At 48.3% G+C, this 25,199-nt stretch overlaps 1 protein-coding gene across 2 annotated transcripts in view; it reads left to right on the forward strand.

The window, feature by feature from the left end:
• The window catches only part of PDS5B (PDS5 cohesin associated factor B), an 802,561-nt gene that overhangs the window by 497,535 nt on the left and 279,827 nt on the right, over positions 1-25,199 (forward strand). For both annotated transcript variants that reach the window (XM_085621687.1, XM_085621686.1), the window contains exon 23: positions 9,176-9,312. In XM_085621687.1, coding sequence (XP_085477813.1) covers positions 9,176-9,312 — 137 coding nt within the window. The remainder of the gene's footprint in view (positions 1-9,175; positions 9,313-25,199) is intronic.

A 25,199-nucleotide genomic window follows, 5' to 3' on the forward strand; every position in this document is an offset into this window, starting at 1 on the left:
TCTTGAGCCCAAAGGGCATCACACAGAACTGGTAGTGACCCTCTGGTGTGGAGAAGGCTGACCTTTCCTTGGCTCCATCCGTCAGGGAAATCTGCCAGTACCCGGATGTAAGGTCAAAGGTACTGAGATATTGGGCAGCTCCCAACCGGTCGATGAGCTCATCCGCCCTCGGGATAGGATGAGCATCTGTCTTAGTCACTGAATTCAGCCCCCTGTAATCCACACAGAACCGGAGTTCTGGGGTAGTGCCCGGTGGGGCAGCTTTGGGTACCAGTACCTCCGGACTGGACCAGGGACTGCTTGAAGGCTCAATCACTCCTAGCTCTAGCATCTTGGTAACTTCCTCATGGATGCTAGCCTTCACCTTATCCGACAGTCGGTAGGACTTGGACTTCACAGGTGGGCTGTCCCCTGTGTCCACGTCATGGGTACACAGATGAGTCCTTCCCGGGATAAGGGAGAACAAGGAAGCAAACTGCTCCAGTACCTGGCGACAGTCCTTCCGTTGTTCAGGAGTTAGTGACGGTGAAAGGATCACTCCCTCCACCGATCCATCCTTCTCTTGGGACGCAAACAGATCGGGAAGAGGTTCACTTTCCTCTTCCTCTGACCCATCAGTCACCATCATTAACGTGACCTCGGGTCTCTCTTGGTGAGGCTTGAGGCGGTTGACATGGAGCACCCGATGGGGCTGCCTGGGGTTCTTAAGATCTACCACGTAGGTAACCTTGCCCTTTTTCTCAACCACCTCAAAGGGACCTGACCAGCGATCCTGGAGGGCGCTAAGCTCTCCAGGTTCCATCACCCACACCTTCTGGCCAGGCTCCAGCTCCACCGGGTGAGCATTTCGGTCATACCATTCCTTCATGACCGTTTGGCTGGCTTCTAGGTTTTCCGAAGCTTGCTTCCACAACCTAGCCATTTGGCTACGAAAGGCCAGCATGTAGCTCACCACATCCGGGGGAAGTTTTCTGGGAGTCTTTTCCCATCCATCCTTCACCAGGCTAAGGGGTCCACGCACGGGATGCCCGTACAACAGCTCGAAGGGGCTGAAGCCCACTCCCTTCTGGGGTACGTCCCTGTACGAGAACAGCAAACAAGGTAGGAGGACGTCCCATTTCCTCCGCAGGCTCTCGGGCAGACTCCGGATCATGCCCTTTAAGGTTTTGTTAAACCTTTCCACCAGACCATTGGTCTGGGGGTGATAAGGGGTGGAGAACCGGTAAGTGACTCCACACTCCTTCCACATAGCCCGCATGTATGCCGACATGAAGTTGGTACCTCTGTCCGACACCACTTCCTTGGGGAATCCCATCCGGGTAAAAATTCCCATAAGGGCCCGTGCCACCGCAGGTGCAGTAATGGTCCTCAGAGGGATAGCCTCTGGGTACCGTGTGGCATGATCCACCAAAACCAGGATAAACCTGTGACCGGCCGACGTTGGTGGATCCAATGGCCCGACAATGTCGATGCCCACCCTTTCAAAGGGGGTACCAACGACAGGCAGTGGTTCCAGGGGAGCCTTCAGCTTCACCCCTGTTTTCCCACTAGCTTGGCAGGTTACACACGTCCTACAAAAAGTATCGGACGTAATCCTCATCTGAGGCCAGTAAAAATGAGGGACAAGTCGAGCAAAGGTCTTGTCTTGTCCCAAGTGTCCTGCCAAGGGTATTTCGTGAGCCAGTCCTAATAGGAAGGCTCGGTAACGCTGGGGAACTACCAAGGCCCGGGATGAACCATGCACCGGAGCCTTGGGTTCGCTATACATGAGTCCATCTTCCCAGTATATGTGGAAGTTCCCCGAATCGTTACCCGCTGCCTGGGCTTCGGCCTGCCGCCATAAACCCTCAAGGGTAGGGCACTCCTTCTGGGCCCGACAAAACTCTTCCCTAGTAGGTCCTCCCTCCACCTGCCAGTCTGCAGGGGTAGGTAAGCCCTCCAGGGACGTTACATCCCCCTCCGTAGACTCCGGGACCACTTCAGTTGCCCCATCCACCTTTGGAGGGTCAGATGCCGGGGCAGGCTTTCCCCGTCCCCGTCTACCCTTTCCGGCAGCTGGTTGGGCCTTTGTCCCAGGCTCCAACCTCTGTGAATCCCCTCTTCGGGGGGTCACGGACCGAGTGTGGGCACACGTCCACTCAGGGGTCCCCAACATCTCCATGTGGGCCCTGAACTCAACCTCCTTCCACGCCGAGTGTTCAAGGTCGTTTCCCAACAGGCAGTCGACCGGCATGGCAGGGCTGATCGCAACTCGTAGAGGACCCGCAACCCCTCCCCACTCAAAGGGAACCTGGGCCACCGGATAGTGACCCTCTCGGTTGTCAGCCATCACAACCGGGTGGACTACATTGGGAACCACCTGCTCTGGGGACACCAGCTGACTCCTCACCATAGTCATGCTGGCTCCTGTGTCCCTCAGAGCCTCCACCCTCTGGGCATTGATGGTGACCCATTGCCTGTACTTAGTAGTATTCGAGGGCATCTGGGTCTTAGGAACCATCTCACAATCCCCTAAGGACACTAGGGTTAGCCCTGCCCACTCACCTCCCTTATCTAGGGGCAACTCCTCCCCAAGCACTACACTCGCCACCCCAGGGGTCTTCCCTCCAATGGGAGGGTGTGGTCTCTTGGGACACCCTCTGGGCATTGATGGTGACCCATTGCCTGTACTTAGTAGTATTCGAGGGCATCTGGGTCTTAGGAACCATCTCACAATCCCCTAAGGACACTAGGGTTAGCCCTGCCCACTCACCTCCCTTATCTAGGGGCAACTCCTCCCCAAGCACTACACTCGCCACCCCAGGGGTCTTCCCTCCAATGGGAGGGTGTGGTCTCTTGGGACACTTGGCATCCCCCTTATAGTGCCCAACCTCACCACACTCATAACATCGGACAACCCTAGGCTGCTGACCACGGTCAGGATAAGGGGGTTTGTGGGGGACAACCTTAGGAGGGAATCCTACTCCCTTCCCTGGTGAACTCTTTTGGGGGCCTTTAGAGAACTCCCTCTTTTTGTCTCCCCCTCCTTCTTCTGGGGGGCGCCCTGTCCAGCCCCTTGGAAATTCCCTCCAGTCCCTTTTGAGGATACCCGGGTACTTGCCCAGATATCCGCCTCCTCTGCAAGCTTCCTGGGATTAGTTAGCTTGCTGTTTACCAGGTGCTGACGCAGCTCTGGAAAACTTTTCTCTAGGAGGTGCTCCTTTAAAATTAAATTGAACAGTCCCTCATAGTCCTTGACATCACTGCCCTGCACCCAGCGCTCTAAGGCCTTCCTGGCATAGTCCAAGAAGTCCACCCAATTCTGAGTGGACAACTTCTGACTGCCCCGAAACCTCTGCCTGAATTTTTCAGGGGTCAGTCCAAATTTCCTTACTAGGGCTACCTTCATGACGGGGTACCTGGTCTGGTCTGGCTGTTCTAGCGCTAACAAGGCATCCCTCCCCACCGGAGGCATATACCTATACAGGCCACCCCCCCACTGGGCTTCGGGGACCCCATGGGCTCTTAGAGAAACCTCATAGGCAGCCAGCCATTTTACAATGTCATCCCCTATACCATAGCTAGCAACTACATCTTTGGGCAGGTAGGGCCTGGACTCTCTCGGGACTTCTCTCGGTATGCTGCCACCATTAGGACTGCTGGGCGTTCCAAGTTGAAGGGCTTTGAGCTCTAACTCTTTTAAGTGAAGCTCATGGAGGAACCTCCTCTCCTCCCTCTCCTTTTCCAACCGGGCCAGATCCATTCTAATCTGCCTCTCTTCCCTTCGGTCAACTAGGTCAGCAGAGGACAGGCTCCCCCCTGAGGCGCTACTTCCCACCCTTGATGGGGCCCTGGACCCAACGTCCATATTACCGCTCCCAGGGGGAAGAAGGACTTCCGGTTCTTCTAGGAGATCTAGTCCTGGTTCTTCCTCCCGTTTCCCGCTAGGGTTGGCCATAACCCAGGCCCTTAAGCTTGCCTGGAGCTCTGTCTTCTTCGCCCCCTGCTTAAAGAATACCCCCCGTTCCTGGCAGAACTCCTTCAATTGGGCCACCGTATACTCCTCCAGCCTACCCAATTTGAATTCCATCCTACCAGATGGGACCCCAACACAGTTAACAAGAACTTTACTCAAGAAAGGGAATATACACAGGACAATTTTAAAAACCTCCAATTAGGAAAACACTCTGGAGAAAACTCCAGCCAAAACAATCCAGTGTAGGTGGTGATGCACGCTAAACTGCCACTAAGCGGATGCAAGCACTGAATAAGTAATTCCACCGCTGAGCACCAACTTGTTGGACCTAGCGTCCTTTGGTAGCTTGGCTCAGGCTCACAGGCTTTCCTCCCAACACAGCGTCACGTGCTTGCATCACACCCAGCTCGCAATCTCAACGTTACTTCACTCAAAAAGGACACTACACCGATTAAATTTAAGGAATACTCGAAGTCTTTATCTTTTCCTAACAAACTTGGTTTTCTGGTTTCTCACTTTGGAGTGTAGCGGTTAATTACATTACAGGTTGAACAGCTCCCTTTATTTAGGAATAAAACATGGCATAACAACTCAGAATACTTTTTCATCACAGTCCAAAGATTAACATTTCGTACGTTTCAGGTTGAGCATTTCACCACATTTCAAGTTAAACCATTTCAGTACGTTTCAGGTTGAGCATTTCACCACATTTCAAGTAAAACCATTTCCGTACGTTTCCCAAGGACATTCCCCTCGAGATAATTCTAACACAGCAGGTCTTTATACCCACTAAGTGTTCCCACCCGGCCGTCTGCACTCTGAAAAACCCCCTCCGTTTCCACAATGCAGGGTCACCCCTCAATCTCTAGATCTATGAGCATTAGTGGGACCCCAGGGGTACAGTTGACTGACAATGGCTACCTTCAGTTAGTTTCCTGGTAGAATTCCATAACCCTGGCTCTACTCTGTCCCCGTTACGCCATCCATCTAGGCGCTTTCTAAGGCTTGGGTTCAACCTGTTACTTTCCTCACCAGACGTGAGCCTGCCAGTAATTAATCCTGGATACGTGCCTGATCCCGCTAGGCTGCCGGTAACTACCACGACCTTACTTGGCCTTCCCCCTCACTTCCTGATAAACGAACAATCAGGCCCCAGTTCTCTCCCCTGCCCCGCGCTGTGTTCCCAGCTTACTGTCTGCAAGCGAAGTCCCCATCCAGGACAGTTCTCGGTGCTGGGTCTCTCACCTCTGGCGCGGAGCTCGGATGGGGGGGGCAAACAGCAAGGGAGTCCTCCCGTAAGGAGGGGAACGAAACAGCAGGCACTTTCAGGCCACCTCCCCCAAGGGATTCCCCCGGGTGTACATTCTCTAGTGGTGACGGACGCCTCTCCGCTTCCCTGAGGCAGAATATCACCACACGGGGCACTTTACCAGGAGACTTCGTTGTCAGCAGACGCTCCTTCTGCGGCCGATATCCGGGATCGTGCGTCCTGCGTGGGCGCGGCCTCCGCCTCCTTTCCACAACAAGAGGGCGGCGCTCAGGCCCCTCTCATGTGACCAGGGCCGCAGCTTCACTGCCTCACTTCCTTACTGAGGAGAATCTCCGACGGGCGGTCGCGCTGCTCCCTCACAGCTGACACACACCCGGAGCCAATTCCCCGCCTTCGGCCTCACAATGACAGCGTCTCCTGCCAAGGGACCCTAGGTAACCGCTCAACTTCAGGTGGGGGGAAAAGAAGTAGAAACGGCCAGGGCTCCGACAATGGGTCTCGTGGAGGGGCAGGGTGAATCACAAGATGCCGGCTTCCACACAGGAACTGAGGCAACCAGACTCCTGGGGCTGGGGCACAACCACCTCTCTTCTTCGTCAGAGAGGGTGACACACTGGATCAGTCCAAAAATCCCAGATGACAACGGATTTGGGGAGAAGATAGCCCAGGCGCTGGCCCACTCCAAGGTTCGGGGGGGTCAGGGGGTCAATCTACCTGGAGACTTCCTCAGGTACAAGGACCTCAAAAGTCACGGGCTGCACTCAGGGACCGGTCACAGGGTGAGGGGTGATGTTACTAGGTTTAGGACTCTGAGCAGACCCTGGGACCTGTCTGTTCCCCTCTAAGTATAACCACCTCCTCACACAGGCGCCTTACTCCTGAACCTTCCGCAGTCCCCTCCAATCTTAAAATGGCTGCCCTCCTGCCACCTCTATTTATCACCTTGGGCCTGACTTGCCAGAAGGGCCCAGAAGGTTCCGGAACCTCTCATGGCAGTCATGGCCCAGGTGCTGAGGTGACAGTTGGAGCCACCATTTTGCGAATCTCCCCTATTTACCTCAGTGGAGCACCTTGCGCCTCTCCCTCAGGAAGTGAGGGTGAAGCGCCCAGAGCCTCTACATCAGAACCCCAAAAAGTTTGGTAGACAGAAAAAATGAGAAGGGGAAAAGGGACAAAAATAATAAAAATGAGGAGGAAACTGCCAAAGGGCTGACAGGTCTAACAGACAGAATGCAGAACAATGTCATACATTCACCCCAGTACAGAGATCTGGGCCTAAATCCATCGTTTTTGTGCTCACCATGCCATTCCAGTTTGAACCCAGCCATGTTTCCGGTCCAGGGAAGGCATGGCTTGCCAGTTAGGGCTGGCCTGTTCCCATGAGGCCCAGGGTCAGACTGATTTGCATATGGCCATGTCTGAACTGGGGTGGCAGAGTGGGCTAAAGAACGGTGATAGATCAAACCCGGATCTGTTGACTGGGTGTGAGTGTTTGGTTCTGATGCTCCGTCCATCACCACCCCCTTTTGTACCGCTTTGTTCGCCATAAGTTGGCAGGGTATGCTCAGACGTGAGTCCCTTGCTCACTTTGCCATTGGATTCAAGCAAACCTGGCTGAAGACGGCTGAAATGCCAGAAACCGGTCCTAGGAAGCTTGTTTCCGGTCCAGGGAAGGCATGGCTTGGCAGTTCGGGCTGGACTGTTCCCATGAGGCACAGGGTCAGACTGATTTGCATATGGCCATGTCTGAACTGGGGTGGCAGAGTGGGCTAAAGAACGGTGATGGATCAAACCCTGATCTGTTGACTGGGTGTGAGTGTTTGATTGGTTCTGATGCTTCGTCCATCACCACCCCCTTTTGTACCGCTTTACATTTTAATATCAGTTAGTTGTAAAACATAAAAGAAAATCCCTCAACATTACGTGGATTACAATGTACATTAGGGACACTGGTGGACATGTATTCTCATGCTATCATGTGGATAAAAAGCACAGTGGAAAATATGGAGTATGACTAAAGATGCACATGCAGCATCACGCATTTATTGGTTAATTAGTTTAATTTGAATCTGCTAATGGCTGTCAAATAGCAGTGCATTGGTGCACCATCTTGTGATTACACAGGAGGTTTTTCAGAAAAACTACGTGAGACCATGAAATCTCATCTCCGTTTGTACTTACCGGGTTGATTTAATGAGAATAAATGTTCTACTTTAAATATTCTAATGTTTTCCCGCAATACGTATCTATCTTTATTTTGTGTTGCTTCCTTTTTCAACATAGTATAGAATTATTTCAGTCAGTGTTTGCTCTGTAATGAAAATATCACAGACCTATCTATTTACTTTCCCTTTCGGACACAGTAGTGTATACGTGTATGTATGGTTATTTCCAAGTCTTGATTTCTAGCAAGAGAGCAGTTGTGTACTGAATGTGAGCAAAATCTTTGGTTTTCTTTTAATGAGGTAGGTAGAATATTGGGAGTGTGGTACTGTATTTGTGGGTGGTTGTTATTAAAATTGTGATGTGTTTGAAGAGTTGAGTTCTTAAATCCGTTTTGGAATTGTACAAGTGTAGGAGTAGTTATGATGCTGCTACAATGTGATGTCATATCCTTGAATTGTAGATTGTCGATCATGTGGCAATTCTTTTATTTTTTTGCTTTCAGCCTGGTGATGATCCTTTTTCTAGTGTGGTGCTGACACCCTGAAGTGAATATTTTCTCAGCCAAGTTTGGGAGGGCTGCAGTCTCTGATGTCCTTGCATGGCATGGACCTGATCTTAAAGATGATGTAGGCTTGGCTGGGGAGTCATGCTTGGGTTTTGCCAAGGGTCTGTAGAGTACAGTGTTGCCACTTTCCCGGTGTGGGAGGACCGAGGCATGGGCATTAATTCTAAAGCCCGTTTCAAGGAGTAGGGATTTTACATCTTTCAGAATGTAGAGCTTGGGACTTTTTGTTTTCTTCCTAGTGTCTTTTTTGAAGGAGAAATTTGTTAAGGATTAATCAGAGTGAATTTGCCTTGACTGCCAGGCAGGCTAAGAAGCGTTACAGATTCACATTTGTGGTTGTTTGTTACTTTTCATGAACAGGATGATTTCGGTCTTTGTTTAAGTTTTAAAAAAAAAAACTCTGGACTTGTTGCGAATGAGGTTGAGGGTGCTTTTCAGTCTGTCGCTAACAGATCTTGAGGTAGCGTGTCAGCATATTAATGGATCTTCATTATGCAACCAAGAGAGTCCAGGTCCATGGGTTTCCATATCGTGGTGGAACATGATGAGGGGACAGGATGGAGCCCTTGCAGGTGTCTGCAGGAGACAGGTAGTTTATAGGATCCTGTGTTTGACTGCTACTGTGCCTTCGTTCACAGATAAGAATTTCAGAGAAACCCGTGTGTGTTTCTGTTGTGTGGATTAAGTATTTCTAATACACCGTGTCAAAGACTACAGAGAGGTCAAATAGGATTGTGTGGCATGCAGAGGGTGTGTAGATGAGCCTTGTTCCATTGTAAGTGTATGTGAGCTAGTGATAAAGATGTGAACATGGTATTTGTTGTGATTGTGTACAGGCATGTGGGGCATAGTGTGTGTGAGCACATGATGATGGTTTCCCTGAGTGGCTAGGGGTTCTGGCCTTTCATGGTCCTATTAGGCCTGATCAAGTGACCCCCGTGATATTGTCTGCCATTTACCAAGCATGACCGGGTAGTAGGAAGCTTTTGTGGTGTTCTTGGAAATGGTGGAAAATTATCGAGTAGTGGTCCCATGACCTTGGTGAGCTACTGCAACTTCCATGTAGCGGAGCCTCGGATTGGTAATTTTGAAACGCTTACAGATAGTGACCAGGATCAGTGGTTCCTAATTGGTTGGCTGCTCAGGTGTAATTCCACATGCTATAAGATTTTTGGGAAATACTAATTTAATTGCATATTGCTTTATTTCACTGTTGCAGATCCAGGCTATTAAGATGATGGTTAGATGGTTGCTAGGTATGAAAAATAATCTAAGTAAATCGGGAAACTCTACGCTCCGACTGCTGACTGCAATATTGCACAGTGATGGAGACCTAACGGAACAGGGGAAATTAAGGTATGTGGTCAGGAGTTGAATAAAATGTATAATTTCTAAGGTTTTAACTGTGTGTTGTTTTGTACTATTTACCTTTTAAAAAATGATATTGTTCAAATAATTTCAAATGCTTATTTACTTCAATTGTTCGCTGAAACAGGTGTTATGCTGGAAGTGGGAGAGGAACAAAAATCTAAACTCACTATCAACATCTAGGTCAAGAAGCCAATTTACTATTAGGTTATTATGTGTCTAAAACACAGTTGATTTGAATAACAGTTTATATATCTGATAGAGCATTCTAGCCACAGATTCCTTACCTTTAAATTATCCCCAGGCGTCAGACTGGATCCAGAAATTGTTCTTTAAAAGTACCTCCGCACGCCGGTAGGTGGTGTCGTTCAGATCCTGGGTGGCGTCATTTGCACCAGAAGTGGCGTGCGTGGGGCCTATATAGGTGCCACCCGAGCTCATTGACGTCAGTTTTTTTTTTTTTGCCCGTGCCAGTCATGGCAGATCTGGGTAAAGCTACCCCTTAATTTTTGACTAACTTTTTTTGATGTAGTGTTTTGATTTTTCCTGGTGGCTCTACGTGCAATGGCATGGCGATCCAGATCTGGGTCGAGAAGAAGGTCTTGGGACCGGTTGCGGTGTCCTAGAAGCTCGTTGCACTTAAAGTTGTCGGGCCGTTCCTGTATGTCCCGCCACAAGAAGTCAAAGCATCTCATATTTGGGCAGCACGTTCCCTCCTGCACACATTCTAGGAGGAGGGTCCCAGAGATCCACAGGTGGATCTGGATCGGATTAGCGCCGGTCATGCTATGTCGACCTTCCCCGGTCCTGAGGCCGGACGCTCCCTCCAGCGCCTTCCTCATTTACATCCCTGACTCCAATACAGAGCCGGAGGGGCGTCACCTGGAACCTGAAGAAAACCAGCCACATGATGCCAACATGGACTGTTGTGAGTATTTGGCGAACGCCAGTAGACTCGATGCTTCTCCAGATACTGCCTTGATTTCTCCCCTTAACCTGACCCACGGAGGAGGAAGCATCATTCACAATGGTGGTGAGGAGGGCGGCTGAGGTTCTGGACTTTAGCTTGCCCTCAATACTAGTCAAGACTAATGATGGAAGTGCTTCAGCCGAGAGTGTCCCTTTCAGAACTGCTTCTCCCATTTAATGAAGCACTAGCTGATGTCCTGCTTGGGATCTGGTTCAAGCCCAACACAGGGGCTCCTATGAGCAGGACAATTGCCCGCCGCCGCCACCCCGCTCCAGGGAACTTCAAATTCCTCAGTGAACACCTTACTCCGAAGAGCTTGGTGGTCCAAGCCTTCACTTTCCACATCAATCCTGGCTCAGTCTCAACTGCACCTCCGGATCATGACTCCAAGAAAGCTGAACAACTTAGAAAAGATGTTTTCTTCTGCCAGCCTCTTACTGCGGTCTGTGATCACTGCATACCTTTAGGACTGCTATTTCCACACACACTCTGTGGGATATGGTTGCGCAGGTGCTGCAAAATGATCCAGAGGAGGCCCTGACCGTGCTCTCCCAGGCTGTTGCTGACAGGCATGCAGCAAAGTTCACCATTCGATGTGGACTGGACACCACTGACTCACTGTGCAGAACAGTTTCGTTGACAGTGGCCTTACGGTGCCACATCTGCTTGAGGACTACTGGCTTTTATTGGGATGTCCGAACCTCACTTATGGAAATGCCCTTAGATGGCTTGTGTCTCTTCAGAGACATAGCAAATTTTGGACTAGAACGCTGTAAGGACAGCAGGGCTACGGCCGGGTCGTTGGGCCTTTCCATGGCCTCTCGTCACCCCCAATCTGCCTTTCCTGGCCACGAAAGGGGATTCCAGCTGCATCCTTACCTGCCCAGCCATTATTGTGTGCAAGCTTCCCAGCCTCCGCGTGGCAAGGATGCGGAACCCACAGACCACGTGGGTCCGGCAGTCAGAGCTCAGGCCAGTCCACCACTCCCCCGGCAGCCTCCAAACCCTTATTGTTTGCCCTCTTACCAACTTGGGAACCCAGTGGTGGGCAGGATCTGCCTTTACCTCCCCCACTGGGGGTCTATAACATCAGACTGGTGGGTTTTGCAGATCATCAAAAGGTGCTACTACTTCGCCTTCGAGACTATCCCTCTCTCCATTCCATCTACTTAAGACAGGCTGACGGAGGACCACCTGTCCCTTCTCCGCCAAGAAGTGGTGGCTCTCTTGGCCAAGGGAGTCTTAGAGAGAGTACAGACACCAGAAGTGGGTCTTGGTTAATATTCCCGCTACTTTCTGAGCCCTAAAAGGACGGAGGCCTTCATTCTATCCTCGACCTGCGCTCTCTTGATTTCTTCTTTAAGAAGGAGAAATGCAAGATACTCACTTTTTTTTTTTTTAATAAATCTTTTTATTAAACAGGCTCATGAAATGAAACTTATTAAAAGGCGAGCACATGCATTCAAATGATCAAGCAAGTGGTGACAAATTACATTGTGGCAGGGTCAATAAACAGTCATTAAAGTCTACGTCAGGTGGGTTACATCATAGTTAGCCAAACAATCAAAGGAGGGAGTGAAGAGGAAAAAGGTAGAATCGTCCTCCTCTTCATACTGTTATCCAACATAGGGATTCTACCATGTATTATGTGAATATATATACACCCATGTGTGTGCTGCTATTTTTATTTTTATTTGAAGTGTTTAGTCATACTTGAAAAAGGGTGCAAAAGGATCCGAGCGCCTTCTCTCGATTTGTGGGAAGGGCAATGTTTCAAAGAATTGTAATATACCCCTTACACACTGAAACCTGATTCAGTGTCATGCTTCATCATTGGGGTTTTCCCGTCTCTCTACGGAACGGGGCGTGCTACGACTTATGTAGACGCAGGAGCACTTTATTCAGTGATTGGTGAGTATGTGTAGTGCGTGGGATCGTGAAAAGAAAATGTGAGATGGTTAAAAATTCTCTGGCTAGTGGAACGAAAATACTTTGTCTTTTCTGGCTGAGGATAGTAAAAGTGGGGAGGTGTAGATGGTGTACTATGAGTCACCTCCTACAAGGTCGATGTTAGAACTGGCGATTTCTGGTTGGCTAGGGCTTGCGCCAAAGCCAGGCAGAAACCACCACTCTAGTCAGGGCAAGGAAGTTACACGCCAAAGATAACCCCTGCTCACCCCCGTGGTAGCTTGGCACGAGCAGTCAGGCTTATCTCTGAGGCGATGTGTAAAGCGTTTGCGCGCGCACCCAGAAACAACACCCAAGGCCCACCACAAAGGAAACTCCACACAAGGTATTCTATAAAAATAACCTTTGTATTATACACAACACATTAGATAAAAACACACACTTTACAATGTGCCAACAGGCACGGGCAGAATTTACAAGGGATTATATATATACAGGGGACAGGGCCACATGGACCACTGTCAAGAATTAGCACTTTTTGATATTTAGCACTTAGCACCACATATAAAATTACTGTAGCACAAAAATAACATATATAGCACACAACCAGTACTTACTGGTAACAAGAAAGACCACCTACGCAACCCTAACCACTTTAGGAGACTATCACGCAGGGACTCAGAACCTCCCTAGTACTGCCGGTACCAGGGGAACACTTCCACCTAGGTATCACAATACCTGTATGGGAAAACACACATTACACATGATGCATAAAACATTCAGAGGTGCAGAACATGGCACATGACGCATAACTCATTCAGAGGTGCCGGGCAGGTGAACACATGACGCATAAAACATTCAGCGGTGTTCTGAAAGAAAACACATGATGCAGAAACTACATTCAGCGGTGTCATAAAAGGAAACACATGATGCATCAAAAATACATTCAGAGGTGCAGGTAGGAACATTAGCGAGAAACTCTCGTGAGCCACCACCTGTGGCAGTCCCTAGGCCAACTGGCCTTGTCAGGGCTCGGACACCCTGTGTCCGGTAAAGCTGCGCCAGCTGCGCAGACCAAAAAGCGTAAATATCCCCACCTAAACGTTGCAGCTGCCCACTAAGTGCTGGGCAGCTGGGAACCAAGAGCGTGGGCACCACTGTGCCTCTTGAAGCCAATCTGCTGCCCTGGGAGCCTCTCTAGGCTCTAAACAAAATGCCCCCTAGAGCCTCGCTGGCTCTAAATAATATTGTGCTCCTTCGTTTGAGCGGCTCGCGCTCTAGAACTGCAATGTCCCCCACGTTGGAGCCACACGGGGCTCAAGCCACAATGCCCCACACGTTGGAACCTCCACGGGGTTCTGGAAACAATGCCCCGAACCGTTGGAGCGGCCCACTGCCTTTCGGGGCCGCTCTGGGTGTCACCACTATATCAGGCAACGTTTGAGCCTTCACGGGGCTCTGATACTGCCCCCGCACCCCCCAGCACTTGCGCGGAGTCCCCCAGCCCTCTTAACCACTCACCAGGCTGTCTTCAGGGGACTCCCGCGCCGTCCTTTCTTTCTCGGTTCCCGTGAGCGGTGAAGGACTCCGAGGCTTCCTCGCGGAGGGGCAGGCACCAACAATGTGCCTCGCGCCCCCCCTGCACCGGCTCCTGCCTCTTCTCACTCTTCTTGCTCCGGGAAGCGCGGGGTAGGCTCCCGTCCGCTTCCCGTGTTTACGTCGCGGCTTCTTCCTGGAGGCCCTGATCACGTGGGCCACACCCCCTCCTGCTGGACCAATCCCAGCGCGGCAGGGGGATGGGCTGCGGCGGTGAATTCGCTACCGGCCTTTTCTGAAGCGCGGGGTGGGCACCCGCCTTCGGATTCAAAGCAGGAAGGGCCAGAAACGAGCGGCAAGGTCCCTGGCGGGGTGGGCACCCACCAGAGATATCGATCCTCCAATAAAGCGGGGTGGGCACCCGCTCACGAAATCAAAGCGCACACAGCGCTATAAAGCAAAGCAGCGCTCCCAGCGCTATAAAGATAGCAAGCCCAGGAAAACAGTGCGCACAGCGCTACAAAGTTCAAGGAGCGCTCCCAGGCGCTGCAAATCAACAAAAAGGTCCAGTAAGAAGTCCTTCAAGAGCAGGGGGGCAAAGGCTGGGCCCAGAGCCAGCACACAGGGCCCTCCAGCAGGGAGGCAGTCCCCAGTGGCGGTCTCTCCTGGCGCCCAGCAGCAGCAGCAGGCCCCCCCTCAGATGATCCTGCAAGAGAACACATTGTAAGGGGACAGAGCCCCTTTTTATACAGTAAAAAGTCTTTGTCTAAAGTGCATGGAAGGGGCGAACCAGTTCCAACAGGTTCCTGAGCACTTTGTTTTGCTCAGCCCCTCTCCCTATTCACTGGCAGGGCTAGGGTCATTAGACGCACCACAGGGGCCGGCGCCAGCATTGTGTGGGGAAAGCCCTGTCCTATTCAGGACCCAGGTATACTCCTCCCCAGCCATCAGCATGCTAACTCCCCATTCACCACTGGGTGACTCCTCCTGACTCTGGGGATTTCCCTAGTCCGTCACATGACCTCCACCAGCCAATCGCCAGACAAGCCACACATTTCATACTGCACACTGAAGTGCCCACTTCTAGAAGTGGCACTTCCACACTAGGTACATGCACGCCGCACACATCAACGCGCAGCATTCACTCACACGAGTCCGCACATACCAAACTCGGGCCTGCACACCCCACGCATCAGGAACTACCAGGACACATACATTCCCCCATGCATTCCTATGGGAGGGCAGGCCAACCTCAACACACGCACGCACTTTACCCTGGGACACAGCGGTAAAGTGCGCCTAAACAAAAAATCATTACACCAAGTTACCAATAGAAAGCAAAAAGTCTCGGGGGTGAACCTGCCAGAAGGGCCAAGTCCAACAGTCGACATGTTTCAGAAGCCATCCCCTTGGCTTTCTTCCTCAGGACCAAAAAACCGATCCCTGTTACACCTCAATGGGTGAGAGAATAAATGTACATATGCCTGATAGTCACAAACACTGTCCTTTGTTCCCTGTTATGGGAGTAGAAAAATATACCACTTGTATATCTTAAGAACCTGAAAAGAAAAATATTTTGGATAAATCATGGCTTTCATCATTTATCTTTATCTATTCACATCACCATCACGTGGAAAGTTTTAAGCTTTTTTGTGATATATTTCTCTTGTGCAACTCTGTTGTAGGTAATGGTACCATTTGGTAAATATCCTCTACTCATAAATCATCTGAAAGAAGACTCCTTGTGATTTCTAGTGTCCAGTATCACATTTATTCAACATTCTTTCATACATATGTATCTCCTAGCAAGATACATCTTATGTTACAATACATTCATACATACATAAAGGAAGAATTTGTACACTCCTATTGTGCCCCAAAAGGTTACAGATTAATGTTCACAGCAAACGAGCACTCTCATTCATACTCCCATGACGAGCCTTGGAAAAAAATGGGAGATATTTGGCAAAAGCCTGTGCACTCAAATAGACACTGTGGGTATTTTAAAAGAACAGAAGGAAAAACAAGGTTGTAACGCCAGGGTCGTTTTTAAACAAACAAGCGTGGTCTCTTTGGCTTTTTTAAGGACATGCCATTGTCCTACTTACATGCTGGAAGGAGCGCCATCACCAAAGGAAGTACCTTCTCGTAACTCGTCGGAACCCAACTGAGGTTTGCCAGAGTCCGGTCTTTTAAAGTGCAAGGAGGCATGCTTTATAGGAAACAGGTGTGGCTGGAAACACTATACCTTGAAATTTTAAAGATGTAAAGTTTTTCCTTGGCTTCCGTACACCTCCAGAAAAAAATCCTTGACCTGCCACTTATTGCTAGTTGCTTGGACTATAGGAATACACTGTTAGTTGCAGCTATTGACTCCCTTCTGCTTAAACTGCCAGTTGTGCAGAATACAGCTGTACGGCTAATTTGTAATCTTCCAGCGCGGTCTTCCTCTGCCCTCGTTTTAAAAAGCTTGCATTGGCTTTCCATTAGAAAACAGGAAATCTTTTAGCTATGTTGCCTGACTCGTAAGGCATTAAACCACTCCCTTCCTGCCTATCTTCATTCTAGACTTTGCCAATATCAGCCACCAGACTTCTGAGTTCTGCAAATAAAGCCCTTCTTCAGATCCCACGTATATGCATCTCCAGATTTGCTGGCAGATCCTTCGCTCATTTGGCCCTTTCCATTGGAACAAACTTGCTTTTCATATCCGTATGTGCTCCGCATTCATTAATTTCTAGAAGTTGTTAAAACTTGGATGTTCTAAAGTGCACTAGTTTCTGAACAGCTAATCGCCAAGATACTCCTTCAGGAGTGAGTACACGCCATACAAGTATAAATAACATAACGTATCACCGTACTCTGTATCATTGGCTAAGAAGCAACCCTCAGAGGGTTAGCGTGCTAATTCCACCAGAGCTAAAGCTGCAACCACTGTGGTAGCACGTGATGTTCCAGTCCAGGACATCTGCCAGGCAGCAATGTGGGCAGCAATGTGGTCTTCCTTGCACACATTTACCAAACACTACTGCCTGGACAGTCAGGTCCGTAGGGATGGGCACTTTGCCAGTTAGTAGCTGCACGACTTTTTCATGTGAAATTGGTCTGCAGTCCTGCCTCCAGGGAGGAATTGCTTGAGTATCTATTCTAAGTTAAGGAATCTACGACTAGAAGTCTCTATCAGATGGAAAAGTTACTTACCTTTGGTAACGCCCTATCTGGTAGAAACGATCTCTTGTAGCAGATTCCTTACCGACGCACCCATCCTCCTCACGCTGCAAACGGATTTCTGGGGACAGGGCTTTTCCCTTTCAGGACCCTAGTATTCCACACCAGTGGTCAGAGTACTTCGTGGCTCCGCGCTCCTGTCGTACAAAGTCATCAGAAGTAACTGACATCAGCGTGCTGAGGGCAGCACACATAGTTCAATGACGCCACCTACCGGCGCGCAGGGGTACTGCTCAAGAGCAATATCCAGATCCAGTCTGGGGATAATTCTAAAGTAAGGTATCTGCAGTTTAATAATCTCTACCAAATAAGGCGTTACCAAAGTTAAGTTACTTGTTCGTTTGTGCCAGCAAGCAGCAACTTTCTATGTTTCTGACTTGGCTATACACAATTGGCTGTTTTACGGAAAAAAGATTAAAAATACATTTTTCAACAGTTCCAAAATACGAAGTTTTCCTTATTGATATAAATTGACTCTGTGCTTTATTTCAGCCTATATAGCAATTCATTAATATTGTTGTTCTGCATTAATGTCTGATAATTTTACATTTATTGACATTTTGTCGGATTCTGTGGTAAGATCCTGTAGGGGTACTGTCATTTCCCAATGATATCTCAATGTCACAGTACTATTGTATTCCCATTGTACAATCAAGTTATTCCTCTTTGATACTTGATTCTTGGTAGCGAGAACAAGCAATTCTACCTTACGCTAGTAGATGCTAGAAGTTAGTTACTCACATAAACTATGACAGCGTAACAATAATTTTAAATTAGACCACTGTAGGCTAGCGAGATTCAGATAGCATCCCTAGACAAGCCTGATTAGTTTCAACCCACACATTACTACACATTCTTTCTATAACAGTGGTTCTGAATATCAGGGTTGTAATGAAGAACTAGAATGTTCATCTAGCTCTGGAGAAGACCACTTTAAAAGCACTCACTTTCTTGTGCTCCAGGCTGAACAAGTACATGAAAATGTCTCATCTTTCTTGCTACAAGTTCCTGAAATAATTGACTCCCCAAACACATTAAGCATTTCTTTTCATTTATGTTTACTAATGTGTTCATAGTCTGTGGAAATTGTTTAGTCCATGTCAGGTTTTTACTGTGTATTAAAAATAGTTGTCTCGTTTTTCTTCCTGATTTTCTGATACATATTTAAAGAAACGTTTAATTCCTTAACTTTGAAAACAGTTGTTTATAAATTATACAGAGCAACATTTATTTTACACAATACATATAAATAATCTTTCAATGTTTATCATTTTCTTATATTTAACTCACAAATAAAATAATTCTGAAGCCAGTGCACAGTTATGCAGCTAGATGTAAGTTCTGGCAAGAGGAAGTGAGAGACTAATTAGAAAACAATTAAAACATTAAACCGCATCTCATTTGGAGGGTCTCACTACACACATTTTATATATAAAAATCTTATTACAATTAAATGACAGATCAAGCAAGGCTGTTATTTTTAGGCTCTTGAAAATGTCTATTCATGAATACGTAGGAACTAATTATTTTGAAGGAAACCTCAACTTTTTGAATATTACTCAGGCCCTGACTGCATCTGGAACCTTTTCATAGCAGTGCTCCCATGCGCCACTAGGACGTGCCATATGGCTTCCCATAGGCCTGGTTCATCCCTAGACAGACTCCAAGATTTTGCGGCGTAGAGTAGCAAAGTTTGCGGCACCAAAAAAATATTTCAGCACACTTTTGCACTTTTATGTGTCTTTATTGCCGCACCACTTTATTTCACTTGCAGTCATTCATTTTCAACTTTAATCAATGGAAACTATTCCATCATAATGTTCCTCCTTGATATAGGCATGTTTTAGGTATCTGGGAATGTTTGTTTATTGCCATTTAGTTTTTCGACATCAGAATGGTGAAAGGCTAAGCAGAAGCTTCTTGCACTCCTCTCTCAACTCCCAAAAGGAACTTTCTGCACCCCTCCCACTCCTACCTGCAAGAGCACCCAACCAATCAGGGTCTTGTATAGTGCGGCTACTCACCGTTCAGGGTCTCAGGGCCCCTCCCCAAGCGCCTTGAATCCCTCACAGCACCCTTCAGAGCCCTCGCACACCTGCCAGACAATACTCTCTGCACCTTTCTCTCCTTCTGACAAGATCTCCTTGCACCCCTTCCTCTCCTCCCTGCAGAGGCTCCCTGCACCCTTCAGAACCCTCACTTGCCTCCTAGACTGTCCTCCCTGAACCAGTCTCCTTCCGGCAGGAAACCCCTTTAACCCCCACTCACCTCCCTGCAGGAGCTCTCAGCACCCCTAAGTCCTCACCCCAGGAGCTCCCTTCACTCTCTTCCCTGCAGAAGCACCCTGCACCCCTCATAGTGCTCACAACAGGATCTCCCTGCACACCACACAGTCCTGAGTACAGTAATTCAGCACAATTTCAAAATACTCACTAGAGGAGCAGCTACATCCTTCACTCACTTACCCACAGGAGCACTCCGCACCAATCACATCCCTCTTTGCAGGCACTCACTGCACTCCTTGTATTTCTCAATGAATGAGCAGTCACCCCATTCCTTTTGTGGATGAGGTCTTGGATCTGGTAGGCAGAAGGCAGGTCATGAGTCCTCCTAGTCTCCCCCCCCCCCCCTGCTGCAACAGCCTCTGTGCCACTGTAGCTTACCTTTAGAGGTGCACAGCCACCCTGTAGGAGGCAGAATCCAGTACTTTCTCTGAGAGAGTCAAAATCAAGACATTCAAGCTTTACTGTGCAGTTCTAGAATCTGACATAGGGCTTGTTACACCCACTATTTCCTTATGTTGAAGAAGGATGGAGGACTTTGGCCCATCTTTGATCTTTGCCCTCTGAATACCTTCTTATGAAAGGACTTATTTAAAATGCTCATGCTTGCCCAGGTTCTATCTGATCTGGATCCTGATGAATGGATGGTTGCCTTGAACCTACAGTACACATATTTTCATATACCCGCCCTGCAGTCCCACAGACATTACCTGTGATTCGGGGTGGGCCAGTGATGTTTTTGGTATCCCTTGGTCCCTTTTGACTCCATCTGTGTCCCTCAGGTGTTAAAACAATTGATAGCAATTGTTGCTGCTGTTCTTTAGAAGCCGGGATTACCAGTTTCCCCCTACCTCGACAACTGGCTTTTGAAGGTAGGCTCCCCATAATTAGTCGTAGGTAACCACCAGACAGCAAGCTTGACATTGTTGGGGATCACAATCTATGAGCAGAAGTCACACCGGACTCCTTTGCAGAGGCTCGCCTTCATCCAGTCTATCCTGAGAATGGTTCATTTTATGAGTTTAGGGCCATCACTCTGTTGCAACGAGTCTAGGACATCCGGGCTATGATCCTGAATTAAAAACAAAAAAATGATCTTCATCCTGTATCTTGGTTAGAGCAATTCTGAGGATTCCTGGCCTTTTAGCCTCATGTATCCTTCTGATTGGACACACCAGAGGGCATATGTGTCTCTGCAGTGGAATCTGCAATCTCTGCAGACCCAGCACCAAGGAACCCTGCCAGATAACTTCTGGGTTTCAGAGGTAGCTGCGCACAATCTGCACGGGTGGCTACTCAGCAGCTATCGGACCAGCAGCAGATTACTTTCCCCACTCAGAGAAGGAAGTCCTAACAGACGAGTCACTTCTGGGTTGGGTAGGTCAGCTAGTAGAAGTAGATATAGTTCTCTAGCAGAAGGTCTGCTCCATAGCAGTCTGTTGGAGGTGCGTCTGGTGCTGAATGTCTCCCTGCCGTCCATCAAGAGGAGGCTGGCAAAGATTCCTACTGACAAAACGACTGCTAGTGGGTTCCTGGATTCGAAGCCAGGAGGATCTGTGCTGATGTAGTTGACTAGAACGTCCGGGCATATCTCTTGATTGTGAGCCACCACGTGAATCTTTGAACTCCAGCAAACACAAGCTTCACACACAAGCTTAGCCTATGGTGCCTGCATGCATCCCAAGGTGACATATGGCATCTTTAAATAGTGAAGGGGGACTTTGGCTAGAACTTTTTGCCACCATCGAGAATGTGCAGTGGCAAAACGTGTGCACTGCGGATTTCCTGCAAAATGCTTGCTAGTAGGTGCATGCCTGCTGGAGTGAAACGCAGGACTCCTGTACGCCTTCACGACATTTCTTCTAATCAGAGTTGTGAAGATGATCGGGAACAACTGGGTATAAGTCATCCTAGTGGCTCCAAATTGAGCCATGAAAAAATGTGGAATCTTCTGGACAAGAGTGTCTGTCCTCTGATTAGGTTGCCACTCTGGGAGGATCTTCTGATGTATCAGGAAAGGGTTCTCCGCTGGCAGTGTGCTCCACCCCAACCTGTTCAACCTACACCTCTATGTATGAAGATTGAGTGGCAGCAGTTGACTAAGTTCGATCAACCACATGAGGTTGTGGATGTCATCCTTGCTGCCACGCATCTATGAACTCCATTTACAGATTTGTGGCCTGGTCTTAAGTCTGCTACACAGACCATTTGCAGGACAACATATTGGCCCAGCCAGGTCTTGTACTGAGCACTATTAAAGGTTATTTGTTGCTCATTTCGGTCTTTTTGCGTTTGTCATGAAAAAACTTCTTTGTTAACTCGCCTGTTGTGCTACAGTTTCTTAAAGGTTTAACACAAATGTTCCCTCCCACACCATTTGCGATGCCACAGTGTAACATTAATTTGGGCTTGACGTTTCTCACGCATACTCCCTTCAAGCTGATGCTCAGCTGTTCGTTGCTTCTTGTGACTTTAAAAACTGTGTTCCGTATTGCGATTAAGTCAACTGTTCACATGAGTGAACTCTAGGCTTTTGGGTGAAATTGCCCTGCACCACCTTTTTTCCAAACAAACTGGTTCTGCGGACAATGGCAAACTTCTTGGCCAAAATTTTGATTCCTTTCCACATTGGGCAATCCTTCACTCTTCCAGCATTCTATCTCTCCTCACCCCTCAAAAGAGGAGCAGAGACTCCATCAGTTGCATCTCAAAAGAGCTTTAAATTTTTACATTAATCATACTAAGGACAATTAGGTGAACGGTCAGCTTTTTCTGATGTTGTCCGGGCCATAGAAAGAGAAGGTTGTGCAAAAGAAGACCATGGAGGTGGGTAGTTCTCTTGAGTAAGATCTGTTTTACTAAGACCAAAAAGAAAGCCTCCAGAAGGACTAAGAGCCCATTTCATAAGGGCTACGACCGCTACTAGTGCATGGCAAGCCGAGTGCCTATCTTTAATTTCTGCAGGCTGCGACTTGGGTGTCTGTGCACACATCGATCAAGCACTTCTATTTAGACAGCAGGGTGCAGTGGGAAATTGTTTTTGCTTTCTCAGTCATGCACACCTTTTTGGCCTGAGTCTTCTCACAGACCCTCTACCTTGGTTACTGCTTTGGTATACATTTTAAAGGTGAGGTATCAGTTGCTTGGTAATGCTCTTTCTTGTGGATACTTCTATAACTGCACATTCCTCAACGCCCCATACTGTGTAGTGGCCTCTTTTTAACATCTAAAAAGGTCACAAATTGGAGATCTGCACACCGATACCAACATTTGTTTTGTGCCCCATGTAAAAGGGGCCAGAAAGATGCCTCTTAAGTTAATGTCATTGGTACACAAGCGTGGCACTTATAAGTCTCTGCTCCATCGCTTTCAAAACGGGACAGTTCCTACATGGAGCCACACGGTGCTACCTAGCAGTGCACTGGAGCACTGCTTTGAAATGTTTCCTCGAATATTCAAAAGTTGAGGAACCTGGCGTTCGATATAGTATACACCACAAAGAACGTTACCCAAGGTAAGTAATTCTGTCTTTTTTTGTCTTTTTGTTTTTAACCAGCTGGTTTCATAACCGTTGTAACAATTCAGTGCTCATTTACTTAAGCCAGCTCCATAGGAAGAGCTTACAATTCAACATCTCCTGTTCCTAAAAAGTTAAATGTTGGGAAGTGCCTCACTTTTGTCTTAAATACGGGCGCATAATCTTATCACACTAGTCATTTATTAGAACTTCATAGTGTAGGTACAGTAGAACACTTGGGGTGTCAATTGCCCGACTGCTGCTTGTGTTTGAATTACAGGATTCCCTTAATTTTTCTTACACTGGTGAAGACATTTGAGAATTTAGAGAAAATGTGTCCTTATATTAGCTTTCTAGACATTAAGTGTAATTTATTTGACAAAAAGAAATCCCTCTTTTTTTTCCCCCATTTATCGCAGTCTGCTCCAAAGGTAATTATTTAAATTCTATTTCTTCTAGTCCAACATGTAATTCAGAGATGCCTCATATTGTCATGGCTGGAACTTCAGCGCATGACCCTGGTGGTTCAACAAGTGGCAGGTTCTCGATGCCAGAGCGAACAAACTCAGCCGTCTGTGCCTGGTGAATCACGAATGGCGTCTTCACTCTGAGGTGGTGCAAGGTCTCTTTCAGCAGTGGGGAGAGTCTTGGTTAGATCTGTTCGCCACCGAAGAGAACGCACAATGCCAGCAGTTTTGCACGTTGGAGTTACCAAGGCGGCACTCGCTCGGCGACGATTTTCGTCGTGGGTGGAACTGGAGCCTCCTGCACGCCTTCCCACCTGTACCACTTCTGCCCTGAGTGCTGAAGAAGATCAAGCACTACTGGGCCCAAGTCACTGTTGTGGCCCCGGACGGGGCACGAAGAGTCTGGTACCCCGAGCTCCTGAGCATGCCCATTGATCCTCCGATCAGACTGCCCCTTTGGAAGGATCTTCTGTCGCAGCAGCAGGGGAAGGTCCTCCACCCGAACCTGTCCAACCTCCACCACCTTGCGTGGAGATTGAGCGGTGACAGTTGACAGCTTTTGACCTTCAACCCGAAGTCTGTAATGTCATCTTGGCAGCCAGGCATCCCTCCACTAAAACCTTATATGCCGGTCGATGGAACAAGTTTGTAGCATGGTGCACGGGAGAGGCTGTGGATCCACTCTCCGCCCCTCTTTCTGAGGTTCTTTTATTCCTTCTTTCTTTGGCCCATCAGTTCTTTGCTCTGGGCACTCTTAAAGGCTATCTGGCAGCCCTTTCTGCTTTTCTAAGGCTACCAGATCAGCCCTCTTTCTTCACGTCCCCTAAAGTTAATAGGTTCTTTAAGTTCATTTTTCACCTCGTTCCTCCATCTCCTTTCATAATGCCTCAGTGGGACTTGAGCCTTGTCTGGATTTACTTTGTTGTTGTGGGGATTCTGCACCTACACAGAACTATGCGCAGGAAAACAGGACCTGGATGTATAGCGGTGTACCAACCTACCACCTTAGTACCCAAAATCCCCAAACAGACTAGCGACAGTGTCTCATACGTTATCCAGTATTAGGGTATCTTTCATAGATTCACATGCCTGAATCATTCCCCGTCGTCAGGATGGGAGTCCCCAGTACATAAATAAAGTAATGTCTCACTAGACATATAGAGTAATAGGCCAAGGGCCGCACCTTAGTAACATATCCACGTCCTTTTGTAAAAAAGGACCAAACTTTGGAGAGGAGCCAATCCGCTATTACCACCCTCTAGAACCTTCCTGGAAGGAGCTCTAGTCCCTCAGATTTTCTACCGCATGTCGTGCTAAGGGAGCCTCCTCTGAGCTCTGCTCAGCATTCCTTGTTTTTGGCTTTCCAGTGCTTCTTACTTCAAAATTCGGGGTGAAGTTCTCCAGTTTTTCATGGCAGATACTCCAAAGAAAGGCCTTTTTAGGTCTTGTGCTTCCTTAGGAAAAAAGAGACTTCATGTGGACGATCAACACAAGGACTATCTCTACTGCCTTTATCCGAATCACTCCTCAAAGGACTGTAAGGTATGTCATACCTTTTACTCCAAGACCCTCAAAGATCGTGAGGGATGCCTCTTACCTTGGCTTCAGAGGCTTAAAGACAAAGAACCAGTACTGTCTTCTGAGGAAAGTGAGGGCTCTTCAATATCTTCGCAGTCCTCTCAGAAAAGACCAAGGGTGGCTTTTCCAGGCCCTTTGTCGCAGCCACTTCAAAAGAAGGCGCATAAAAGTCTTTAGAGGTCCCTCCTAAGGCTCTTTCAGCGAAGGTTTCTCCTCTGGACATTCATCACGCCTTCAAAAAGCCTTCTTCCACCCCGTCGTCGACGATCTCGTCGACGGTGGCCTCGACGACGAGGAAATCTCCATCTACGGCATTGAGTGTGACCTCGTTGACGATGACCGTTTCAACTTCTGTCGCGTCTCAGTCATTATCCACAACGACGACTCCA

Source organism: Triturus cristatus, chromosome 8 (genome assembly GCF_964204655.1).
Source record: "Triturus cristatus chromosome 8, aTriCri1.1, whole genome shotgun sequence".
Classification (NCBI taxonomy): domain Eukaryota; kingdom Metazoa; phylum Chordata; class Amphibia; order Caudata; family Salamandridae; genus Triturus; species Triturus cristatus.